Source organism: Acomys minous (assembly GCF_964271855.1).
Source record: "Acomys minous genome assembly, chromosome: 17".
Taxonomy (NCBI): Eukaryota; Metazoa; Chordata; class Mammalia; order Rodentia; family Muridae; genus Acomys; species Acomys minous.
In genome coordinates, this window is record NC_140500.1 from 9,366,506 (window position 1) to 9,379,515 (window position 13,010).

The following is a 13,010-nucleotide window of genomic DNA, read 5'->3' on the forward strand; positions in this document are numbered from 1 at the left end:
CAAGGACAATACATGCAGCCATCATCAAACCCCTCCCCAGATCTAGCCAAGGGACAGGACATTCTCCACAGTTGAGTGGAGACAGGGGATTGACTTTCACATGAACTCTGGTGCCCCATATTTGGCCATGTCCCCTTGATGGGGACACCCGATGGCACTTGGAGGAAGGATAGCAGACTACCAAGAAGAGACTTGATACCCTAGCATCATATTCAGGGGGAAGAGGTCCCCATCAGTCACAGTCATAGGGAAGGGGAATGGGGTGAAAGCGGGAGGGAGGGAGGAATGGGCGGACGCATGGGATGGGATAGCAATTGAGATGTAATATGAATTATTTTATTTTTCAAAAAAATGTATTTAAAACTTCCCAAGATTTCAGAAAATTGTATGCTTTTGGCAAAATAAAAATATCTTTGGCAGTGCTGGAGACTGAAGCCAAGAGCACGGTAAGCAAACGTTTGCCTGAGCTCCATCTCCAGCACTACAACAGAGATGGCTGTAACTCACTCTCCTTTACTGTTTCCTTTTTTTCAAGACTCAGTTCATCCAGAGAAAGTGCGTGATGGTATTTCAGAGCCTGCCTGATTTTACTTCATAGCTGGCTCATCTGCTACTTTTATTTATTTTATTGTTAGTTATGTGTGTGGCCAGTCATATGAGGACCTGCAGTTACAGACGTGAAGCACGCCATCTGGATGCCTGGTGTTGAACCGAGAGCTCCAATGCTGAAGCCGTCTCTTCAGCTCTATTTTCAGTCTCTCTGGAGGCTCCAGAATGACAGCCATGCAGTGGCGCAGTCCTCGTCAGTAATGGACAGCATCCTCACACCCTGCCCAGCATTTGTCTTTTTGCCTAACCGCCAATAAATAGCTCAGCAGTCTCTCCAGCTCATGTTTTCTTTAAAGCATTTTTTTTTTCTTTTAAAAGATTTATGGCTGGGCATGGTGGCACATAACTTTAATCCCAGCACTTGGGAGGCAGAGGCAGATGGATCTCTGTGAGTTCGAGCCCAGCCCAGCCTGGACTACAGAGCGAGTTCCAGGATAGCCAGAGCTGCTACACAGAGAAACCCTGTCTCAAAAAAAAAAAAAAAAAAAAAAAAAACCAACAACAACAACAACAAAAAAAACAAAAACAAAAACAAACAAAAAACCCCCCCAAAAAACAAAACAAAAACAAAAACAAACAAAAAGAGAAAATTCAGATTGTAATTCTTGTTGAATTTTAGAGCACAGAGTCACACACTTGGAATCCTCACATTTAGGGGGTCGAGGCAGGAGGATTAGATCATTCTCAGCCATAAAGCCATAAAGTGAGTTGGAGGCCAGCTTAGGGTAAATAAGACCCTGCTTGAAAACAACAACAAAGTAACCCTTTAAGCAAGTTTTTGTTTTGTTTTGTTTTTAAGATGTATTTATTTATTTATTATGTATATAGTGCTCTGCCTGCATGTACACCTGCAGGCCAGAAGAGGGCATCAAATCACATTATAGATTATTTGAGCCACCATGTGGTTGCTGGGAATTGAACTTTGGAAGAACAGTCAATGCTCCTAACCTCTAAGCCATCTCTCCAGCCCCCTTTAAGCAAGTTTTTTTGTTTTTTGTTTTTTCAAGACAGGGTTTCTCTGTGTAGCCTTGGCTGTCCTGGACTCACTTTGTAGAACAGGCTTGTGCCTCTGCCTCCCGAGTGCTGGGATTAAAGGCGTGAGCCACCACGCTCGGCTTAAGCAAGTTTTATAATGAAGTATATTTATTCTTTCAAAAAGGTTTTATTATTTATGTGTAAGTGCCTACAGGTCAGAAAAGGTGATGTATTTCCTGGGTGCTGGAGTTCCAGGCAGTTATGAGCTCCCTGGCATGGGTGCTGGGAGTCAAACTGATGTCAGGTACAACAGTAAACATCCTTACCCACTGAGCCATCTCTCTAGCTCTTTGCTCCCCCCCCCCCCCTTTCTCTGTCTCTGTCTCTCTGTCTCTCCTTGAAGGCTCCTGGCAGGGACATGAGGCTGGGAACTGCAAAGGAAAACAGAGCTAGGGCAGTGTCTAATCTGTGTGCAAGAAAAGTATTTAAAGTCATAGGGTGTGAGGGCCTAACCCTTTAATGCCAGTGCTTGGGAGGCAGAGGCAGGTAGATCGATGTGAGTTTGAGGCCAGCCTCGTCTACAAAACGAGTCTAGGATAGCCAAGGCTACACAGAGAAACTTTGTCTCAAAAAACAAAAACAAAAAACAAAACAAAACAAAAAAAAGCTTGGTGGCCAACACATGTACTCTTAGCCCCTGGGAAGTGAAAACAGAAAGTTCAGGTGCCACAACACTTGGCTCTAAACCTGGTCTGCTAGGACATACCCTCCTGCATAGAACACAGATCTTGCTTGTGCCTTTATGTAAATGTACTGATGCTACAGTTGAAGGTTGCAGAGTTCACAACATCATCCTGAACTCATCCTTGGTACTCAGGGACTGATCAGATTCCAGTCACCTGGTGGCATGGGCTTAGATCTGAGCCCCAGGGATAGCAGTGCAACATGTAGGCTTCTAGGGGACACAGCCCCAGTTTTGAGAATGTTGTCCCCTCACTGGGAGGCCATAAAGTTCCATAAAACTAACTTTAGCATAATGTGAGCACTGGTACACCTGTATTCCTAACAGGGGGATCCTGAGTTTCAGGCCAGCTTGGGCTACACAGTCAGTTAAAAGCTGGCCTGGGACTATATATCAAAACCCCATAAAAAGTTCATTCTTAAATATTTTTAGCATTATACCTGTTTCAAAGAAGGTTTAATGTAAGCCAGGATGGCCACTCAATTGAACTTACTGTACAGACAAAGGTTGGTTGACCTTGAACTTCTGTCAGGCTACTATGTCTGGCTCTTATGATGGTGTCCTGTACGCCAGGCAAGCACTCTGCCAACTGAGGTTTGCTTTACCACAGGCCTAGATAGAGTCATTTTTTCAAAATTAACTTATCTTTTAGCATGTGTGTATGTGTCTGCTTCCACATATGTAGGCAGGTGCCTTTACTCCCGAGAGTTTCTTTTTTAAAAAGATTTATTTATCAAGTACACAGTGTTTTGCCTGCATGTACACTTGCTGCCAGAAGAGGGCACCAGATCTCATTATAAATGGTTGTGGGCCACCATGTGATTGTCAGGAATTGAACTCAGGACCATTGACAGAGCAGCCAGTGCTCTTAACTTCTGAGCCATCTCTCTAGCTGTCCCTGCCCCCAAGTTATTTTTATAAAGAAACTCTCTGGGGGCTGGAGAGATGACTCAGAGGTTAAGAGCACTGTTTGTTCTTCCAAAGATCCTGAGTTCAATACCCAGCAAACATATGGTGGCTTACAACCATCTATACTGGGATCTGATGTCCTCTTCTGGCAGGCAGGTGTAAATGCAGATAGAGCCCTCAAACATAATAAACTAAATAAATCCTTAAAAATAATTGTAATTTTATTTATTTATTTAGGTTTTTCTTTTTTTTTTTCTTTCTTTTTTTGGTTTTTCGAGACAGGGTTTCATTGTGTAGCCTTGAATGTCCTGGACTCGCTTTGTAGACCAGGCTGGCCTCGAACTCATATTGATCTGCCTGCCTCTGTCTCCCGAGCACTGGAATTAAAGGCGTGAGCCACCATGCCTGGCTTATTTAGGTTTTTCAAGATGGAGTTTCTCTGGTGGCCCTGGCTGTCCTGGGTTTTCCTTGGTAGACCAGCTGGTCTTGAACTCAAGAGATTCACTTGTCTCTGCCTCCTGAGTACTGGGATAAAGGCATGTGCTACCACTGCCTAAAAAAATAAATTTTAACATACTTAAGAAATTTTAGTCATGCATAGTGGCGCATGCCTTTAATCCCAGCACTCTGGAGGCAGAGGCAGGGGGATCGCTTTGAGTTCCAGGCCAGCCTAAGCTACAAAGTGAGTCTAGGACAGCTAAGGACAGAGAAGCCTTGTCTCAGAAAACACACACACACACACACACACACACACACACACACACACACACACACAATTTTTTTTTTGTGTGACTCTACCTTAATGTTGACAAGAAAAAAATTCCATTTGACTATATATAGGAAGCAGGAATCCTTCCTTCAGTGAGCATCTGCCTCAGAAAGCAAGAGTAAAGACCCCGAGCACAGAAAGGACAGGCCTTTGTTTTTATGTCCTCAACACAAGCATACCAACAGGAACTAGTATTTCTTCCTTTTTAATTTTTGGAGGTAATATCTCACTGTGGAGCATAGACTGGTCTTAAGCCTCTAGCCAGCCTTCTGTCTTAGATTCCTTAGAGTTAGTCTTACAGGGGTGTGACACTATGTCTAGCTTAATATTGCTTGTGATAACAATTCTAAAGACAGCCCAGCCAAAAGCATCGAGAAAAGACCAAAACTTACAGTACTTTAAAAAAAAATTGTAGTTTTTTTGAGATATAGTCTCACTATGTACTGCTGGGTGGCCTCAAATTTAGACATCTGTCTGCCTTTGCTTCCTGAGTGTTGGGATTAAGGGCACATGTCATCCTACTTAGTTTAAATGACCTTTTTCCTTTTTTTTTTTTAAGAGATCATCTAAGCTGGCTCTGAGTGTTAGGGTCATGAGGGTATGGTATCATGCCTGGCTCGTCCACTCATCAAGTAGCTACTCCTCTCTTTCTTTTGAAGAAAAGTTCTCACTAGGTTGCACGTGCTGACTCTCAGTGAATTCCACTATCAGGCAAGTCTTGAATTTAGTGATTATCCTGCCTCTGTCTCCTAGTACTGTCAGGCCAGGCCGTGATTCAGATGGCCTCTAGGACAACAGTGTACTCACAGCAGTGGCTCTGGAGAGCTCCCGACAGGTGCTCAGCAGTCCGTTCTGCAGGTCGTCCCTCTGCAGCACCACCGTCTGAATGGCAGCTGGGTTATCTGCGTTCATCTCTATCTCTTGGCTGGCTGACAGCAAGGCTTGCTCAAGCGTGTACTGTTGTAATAAAGAGGACCACACTTAATGTTCTGCATCAGCGAGTTAACTCATGAGCCTCTGGCTACCAGTGTCCTCATAAGCAGCACAGGCAGCAACATCAACTGTAGATAGTAAAGTAATCGCCTACTTTCTCCTTGTGGAGCTGCTGCAGCTTCTCCTCCAGAGCACGGACCACTTTATCCTGTTCACACAATCTGCTTAATTTGGCCTAGAAGAGAAGATGTCTTTTGTTAGCAATTTAAAATCTTTCGGGCAATGACGGGAAGGAAACCACTTCAAACAGTCATAGAGTACCTAGTAGACCTTTACAAAAATTAATTTTTATTTGGAAAAAAATCATAAAGTGTGGTGGCACACGTCTTTTATCCCAGTACTGAGGAGGCAGAGGCAGACAGATCTCTGTGGGTTTGAGACCAGCCTGTTCTATAACGCGATAATAGGATAGCCAGGGCTCTGTTAAGCAGAGAAACCCTGTCTTAAAACCAAAAAGGGAAAAAAAAATCATAAAATAAATTCTGATCACAGGTTTCCCCTTTAGGACATTTAAATTTTAATCAGAACCATCAAAAGTAAGAGTTTTGGGGCAATGAGCGTGGCACATGCATGCCTTTAATCTCTGGAGGCAAACACAGGCAGACCTCTCCGAGTTACATCCCTGTGAGGCCTACATAGTGAGATCCTGCTTCAAAAAGGGGGCAAAAAATAAGAGCAATAAAATACTTTGATATTTTCCCTTTTCTTTTGGTTCTGGGTGTGGAACCCAGAGTCTCAGGAATGCTAAGCATATGCTCTACCTGCAAACTGAAGCCCTAGTGTCAAGCATTTCTTTATTTATTTGTCTAGTTGTTTATTTGGGACAAAGCAGACCTTTTGGAGTCTAGGCTGGCTCAGAACGTCATCAAGTCCTCCTGCCTTAACTGTGCTGGGATGGCAGGAATGTTGGGTGTAATAGTGCACGCCTTGAAGTACTTGAGAGCCAGAGGCAGGAGGCTCTCTGAGTTCAAAGCCAGCCTAGTCTATAAGGCGAGCTCTCGGGGGAGGGGGTCCCAGAAATACTTACATCAATATCTATTTCTTCAGGTCTGTATTTGTATAATGTGCCTCTACATTCATCTTGTGACAGCTATAAGAAAAAATGTCATAAAGCAAAATTTAAAATCCTATTTAAGTAATGCATACAGTCTATAGTGAGCACTTTAAATTTCTGCCAAAATGACAGCATTGCAAGCAGGACTTTAATAATTTTTATACTTCTAGAAATTTAATTCAAGCACAAACCATCACAAAAGAAACATTTAGCAGTGATACAATATGCAGGATACATAAGAATGATGCCAACGCAAGCTTGTCAAACAATAAACTGGCCAAACAAAATTAATATAGCACCTTCCGTTTTCCACTGTATAGACAAACATTATTTTGATGGAAAGCGGACAAACGCAACCATAGCAGCTATACTGAATCAAATGTTCGCATCAGCATGTCCAGGGAAAGCATCTGTTATGGTGCACACACGCTCACAACAGTGTGTGCACTCAAACCAACACATCTTAGCACAACTGCATTAACAAGACCTGTAACACACCGTGTACATATATGTAATATAAACTCACATACACAATAGAGCCTTATCTTGTTCTTCTGTCTTAAGAACTAAAAGATAATGAGGAAAAGGGCGGTTTAATTGCAGAGAGGAAATCATATGAAACCTCATAAAACTGAAAGCCTGTGCTGTTAAGTTATGAGTAAACTAACTGCAGAAGAGGCTTCTACTTGTTGGCTGACAGCATTTGTATGGTACTGTAAACACCTATTTCTGTAGTGTTGGGGACTGAACCCAATGCCTCATGCATGGTCATCAAGCACTCTGCCATGGAACATATTAGACTTCCAGCCTTGTAAGGCACTGGTTTCCCATGTATTGAAACATTTTTTAATGTTCTTCTAATCGTCTTTTGGGTGCATGAAACCTCATTGCTGACTGTGCTTACCAAGAGTTCCACAGCCATCTCAGCCAGCCATACCCAGAGCACACCACAGCCTCTGCAGGCACCATTTCACTCTCTCTCTTGTCTTTTGATTTTATATGGGCTGTTAGACAGCAACAGAAACATATTAGGCAAAATTGAGCTGGACCTTATGGCATGTTTCCTAAGTCGCACATTTTCTCTCACTGTCGGCTCAGGAGTAACACTCCCCACTGAAGTCTAGTTTGGGGAGCTGAATTCTATCTATACATGCACAAACCCATATGAATGTATTTGATTATATGCCCCCTCTGTAAAAATACGCTTGATCGTTACAGCTTTAAAACAAACAGTGGAGAATGCTAAATGGATCTAGAAATATGGAGATCAGAAGGTCAAAAATTCAAGCATTCCAAACATACAAATAAATCCTGGAATTACATATTTTATCTTACAACTTTACATACCTCATGCAAATGAATCATGACTATTTAAGGTATGTGGAATGACCCTTAAGCCACAAGATTTTATATAAATATTACATGAAAAATGAATGTGATGGTAAAAGAATACTCATCTCCCACTGTAGGCAGAGATCAGCCAATGGCATTGCAGGCACGCCAAGCACTACTCTAGACCAGAGCGGCTTGCACTCTTCCCTGCGAAAGCGACAGCGTGAGCTTTCAAATGTTTCTTTCCATGTCACGGACTGGGAAAGGCCTAAATTACAGTTTCTACACTTGTAAGAAAGTAAAGGCAGAAGGCCTTGTGCTGTTGAGATGTTCCAGTATATTTTGCTTCATATTTAAAGTTAAAAGCAAAGCAGCTTTACGAGACCATGGCATGTGACTGCAGCTGGCAGAGTGCAGCAGTTAGGTTAAAAACAGGAACTGATTCCTGTGCCTGGGGGTCTACTAGGAGTTTAGGGTAACTGTTTAGGACCCTGTGCTGTTTTTATTTACAGGGCCACTTAAGACTCATTTTCCTATCAGTTGTCACAGCATCAGAAGTGTGTGCTGCACAGTAGTAACCTTCTGAGGTAGCCCAGGTTGGCCCATACATCTATCTTCCCAGAGCTGAGATTATGAGCATGTGTCAGTACATCCAGCTGTTTCAGCTTTTGAGTGACGTGTTTATAGTCAGGTGAATACATCAAATTCACAGGATACTTATAGTTATTGTACCACTGGACATTTTCTTTAAATTATTTTATGTGTATATGCCATGTACAAGGAGGCCAGAAAAGGGTGTTGGAGTTACATACAGGTGGTTGTAAGCCACCCTAGGTGTATGCTGGGAACTGAAATCAGGTCCTCAGGAAGAGCCACAGCACCATCTTCTCTCCAGCACCCCGGTTCCTCTTTGAGACAGGGTCTCTGAAGACCAGGCTGGACTCAGGCTTGTGTCTATGCAGTCAAGGATGACTCTGAACTCCTGATGCTCCTTCCTGGCTCTATCTCCCAAGGGCTGGGATCGTAACAGTATGGTACTAAATCATAGTGGTAATGTGCTTTCCTAAAACACAAAGACCCCCCATCCTCAAATCAAAACCATGCCCTTCCAAAACCCGTGTGTGTGTGTGTGTGTGTGTGTGTGTGTGTGTGTGTGTGTGTGTATGTTTATGTGGGTGAGTACACCCCCATCCCAGTGCACATATGGCAATCAGAAAACAACTTTTCTCCTTCTATCATGTGGGACCAGTGGTTCAACTCAGGCTGTGAGGCTTGGTGATGAGAGCCTTTACTGGCACAGCTATCCAGCTGGCTGGCCCCTTGCCCTCAAGGCCCAAGCCTCTCTCATCAGTTCTTGGTTTCATTTTCTTCTCTTTTTTCTATTGTGCTGGGGATGGAACCCAGAATCCAGCAAATGCTGGCACATGCTTTTACCACTAAGCCTTGGTCTTCTAATGCTGGTGTGTGTGTGTGTGTGTGTGTGTGTGGTGTGTGTGTGTGTGTGTGTGTGTGTGTGTGAGAGAGAGAGAGAGAGAGAGAGAGAGAGAGAGAGAGAGAGAGAGAGAGAGAGAGAGAGAATATCTTACTTTGTAGCCCAACACACACACACACACACACACACACACACACACACAGAGAGAGAGAGAGAGAGAGACAGAGAGAGAGAGAGAGAGAGAGAGAGAGAGAGAGAGAGAGAGAGAGAGAATATCTTACTTTGTAGCCCAACACACACACACACACACACACACACACACACACACAGAGAGAGAGAGAGAGAGAGAGAGAGAGAGAGAGAGAGAGAGAGAGAGAGAGAGAGAGAGAGAATATCTTACTTTGTAGCCCAAAGTGCACTAGAACTCAGACCAAACCTTTTACCTTCTCTTCCCAAGTGCCTGGGGTTATAGGTGTGATCATCATGCCTGGCTCTGGAAATACTTTTAAGTTTGACAATATATTATCTAATGAGCTAAAAAGAAGTCAGCTGGGATGTAGGTTGGTAGAGTGTTTACCTAACGCTCCTGAAGCCCTCAGTTCAATCCCTAGGACCAGACAAAACTGGGCAGAGTCATAGATGCCTGTAATCCCAGCACTTGTGGGGAATAGGCAGGGGGCTCAGGAGTTCAAGGTCACCTTTACTGAGTTCCTGGGCATGAGACCCTATCTCAAAAATAAAAATAGTATTAACAGCCACACGAGGGCGAAACCTTTAATCCCAGTATTGAGGAGATAGAGGGAAAGGGTTATCTGAGTTCAAGGGCAGCCTGCTTACATAGTGAGTTCCAGGCCAGCATGGGCTACTTAGTAAGACCCTGTCTCAAAATAAACAGGCAACGAAACAAACAAAACTTCCCTCATAAAACCACCCAACCAAACAATGCTTCTAGGCCTACAGGTGTTTGCTGACGCATGTCTTTCAGAGCTATTACTCATTGGGTAGGAACTTCTTTAACAGTCACCATTCTATAAAGCCTACAGTGTAGAAGTGTGACACGTAGAGTAGCTAACAAGTTCAGGAGATTTAAACAAATTTTGATGCAGGGTTTGGAAAGCCAGCTCATCAAGAGCACTGGCTAGTCTTGCAGAGGACCTGGGTTTGATCCTGACTGTTCCAGGGGATCTGACGATCTAGTCTGGCCTCCTTGGGCACTAGGCATGCACATGGTGCAAACCAAGCACCCACACACATAAAATAACAAAATAAAAATAAAACAAAAACTTAATACTTGTTTGCTCTTAAGCTTTAGATCTTTTCCATTTGGAGAAAAGCACTTGTCTAGGTGAGTTTTCAGGAGGCTACCTAAGAGAATATCCAGGCTTGGTGGCCCATGAGTACAGTGCAATCTCAGCACGCAGGAGGAAGCAGGGCCATTAAGATGGCTCAGTGGGTAAAGCGCTTGCCTCTGAGCCTGCCGACCTGAGTTGGATCCTGGAGATGAGAGTGGAGAGGAAGGAGAGAACGGTATCCAACAAGCTGTCCTGACTTTCACATGTGCTCCACAGGATTATGTACACAGGGACACATACACAAAAAGGTAAGATGCCACTTCCCCATTATTAAAGTAAAGCTGTTTAACTTTAAATATTTAGTATTTTTGTTATCTCTTGTAAATTAATTATGTTCCAGTCATTAAACATACTTTAAACATTTTGAAAGCTGGGCCCCAGAGTAGGCCTCATCTCTCGGCATCACGTGGTCCTGCTTCTTGACTGCAGGCACAGCCCAAAGACACATATGCCTGGACCTTTCCGGTGGCCGGTGCAAGCTCACAGGCTTCCTTTTCTTAGGTGCCTCCTATATTTGAATTAGGATCTACATTCATTTTTCATGTGAGTTAATTCTTTCCTCTTCATTATGCCTTAACAATACTCTAACAGGCTACTGCCCAGAGAACTGGAGGGTGCTGAAGGGGAAGAAGCCGATGCTGTTGAACACAGAGCCAGGAACATTTAGACCATGGGTAAATAATAATTGGAAACAATGGAGGAAAACACGTGACTTCTTTTGCAGATCTGCAGGTTACCAAGATTCCTAAATCAAAGCCTGCTAACTCCCAGGCACATTGTGAGTAAGAGAAAGGATTAGGGTATGGAGATTACCCCAGATAATGCAGGAGAACCAGCACCCCTACTGTGGTACAACTTGGCTAGGTTCTACTTTATCAGTACAGATAGATACCCACATAAATGGGATGAACTAGTACTAGAGTAGGAGAGGTTTGGAGGGCGTGTGCACAAAACAGTCTTACAAATCCTTCTCCCTGAAATTCTCTTGTGATGCCTTCAGAGTTAATACCCGGACACCGAGTAACTCCTGCTAAGTGTACTGCAGACCTCCAAGTATCTTTCAACCACATGATGTACACAAAAGCTTTAGGAAGATGGCACACAATAGTCAAGGGCGAGTGTTCAGCGAAGCCATGCTAAAGGGTACCACAGCATCTTGGGGAGCATGGATGGAGCGTGGTTTCCCAAACAAACAGAAACAAAAGGCAAAAACACTGATGTTATGAGGAAAATCTGAGTATAGACAAGGCTGTCACTGAGGGGTTTTGCAGATGATAATGCAGTGTCATTCAGTGTCCAAGACCTTACTTGTTGGTACAGTTGTGGTCTTAGCGCCGAGTTCTCAATCATTGTGTGAACCATGGTGATAATAGGTTCATTTTCTTTCATCTATTTCAAATCAGGAGGAGCATACAGCAAACATCAGTTTACAGCACAGGTAGATTTGAAAGACGACACTGTAAATATATCCTCTACTTTAGTATCTTCCTAACAGTGCAGTCGCTTACATTCACCCCATGGTTGTACACACAATGTTACCAACAGTCTCAAGGAAGTATATAGAGCTATAAAATACACCAGAGGTTATAAGATAAGCCTGGCTGTACAATGCTACCATCAGATTTCACTATAACATATCCCAGGTAACAACGACTTTTACATATGTTAGATGATAAACCATTAATATGTAAGAGAATCTAAACTTTCTAGAGGGTTCAGTAATAAGACTGAAATAAAACTCAGTTCTTTATAAGGCTGGTCAGAAAAAAAATTAGTATCTCTACGGATATTAAAAGTGTATAATACCCAATCTTTATCACTTAAATACAATAATTAATTAATTAACATTTATTTTTTGTTTTTTCGAGACAGGGTTTCTCTGTGTAGCCTTGGCTGTCCTGGAGTCACTTTGTAGACCAGGCTGGCCTTGAACTCACAGTCAACTGCCTGCCTCTGCTTCCCGAGTGCTGGGATTAAAGGCGTGCGCTAGTACACCTGGCTCATATTTTATTAAAATTGATCAATAGATAATTCCATACAGTCTTGGATTTTCTCATAGTATAATCATGTAGAATCATTCAAGGACACTTAAAAACTAAAACTTATTCAGCAGGGACTCAGTAAACTCCTTAGCTTCGGAAAGCTTGACTCACATTTCCAGCTATACACTACTTCCTTATTGCTTCTAAAAAAGCAGTTTCATGCAGCCGGCTTTGTAGGGAGCTAAAGCGTTCAGAAGACAAGCATCCTGATATGGAGAGAACGGCTACCAGACAGGCCTGCTGTTCAACACTGCAGTGTGTAATCGTTCATGTGTCATCTCTCACACATCAGAACACCAGCACTGTCCACTGCATTTGCAAAGCACATGACTGTCCTGTTCTATAGGGTATAAAAACCTCTACTGGGTGTGCACGCCTTTAATCCCAGCACTCGGGAGGCAGAGGCAGGCGGATAACTGTGAGTTCGAGGCCAGCTTGGTCTAGAAAGCGAATCCAGGACAGCCAAGGTTACACAGCGAAACCCTGTCTCAAAAAACCAAACTAAGCAAACAAAAAACAAAAAAACCTCACTGACTGCAGGGCTGCAACCAGATTGCACTTCATCAATGTAGCCGAATAATGACTATTCATATTAAGTAGGATAGATGATACAGCACTGGACAATCTCAAATGTGAGTCAGATGTCTACTTAGAGCAGTGGTCCCTCACCCACATACACGGGGACCACTGGACATGATTCCCAGGCAACGCTCTTGTGCAACCTGAGGATTTCTGTGTAGACAGAATAATCCAGTCATGGGGTTAGTGAAAGACCCTTGCGCAGAATGGCTCACGCCCTCC

The 13,010-nt window shown here is 43.3% G+C and overlaps 1 protein-coding gene across 24 annotated transcripts in view; it reads right to left on the reverse strand.

Moving 5' to 3' along the window:
• PLEKHA5 (pleckstrin homology domain containing A5) overlaps positions 1 to 13,010 on the reverse strand; it is a 183,200-nt gene that overhangs the window by 29,820 nt on the left and 140,370 nt on the right. For 11 of the 24 annotated variants that reach the window (XR_014776231.1, XR_014776232.1, XM_084766243.1 and 8 more), the window contains 5 exons: positions 11,476 to 11,556; positions 6,582 to 6,617; positions 6,025 to 6,087; positions 5,092 to 5,172; positions 4,812 to 4,961 (listed from right to left, as the gene is read on the reverse strand). Coding sequence is in view for 22 of the 24 variants with exons in the window: in XM_084766243.1 (XP_084622369.1) it covers positions 4,812 to 4,961; positions 5,092 to 5,172; positions 6,025 to 6,087; positions 6,582 to 6,617; positions 11,476 to 11,556 (411 nt within the window). In the remaining 2 variants the exon portion in view is untranslated. Of the gene's footprint in view, positions 1 to 4,811; positions 4,962 to 5,091; positions 5,173 to 6,024; positions 6,088 to 6,581; positions 6,618 to 11,475; positions 11,557 to 11,579; positions 11,625 to 13,010 lie in introns of those variants that run through there. The other 13 variants (XM_084766244.1, XM_084766240.1, XM_084766226.1 and 10 more) reach the window with 3 other exon arrangements.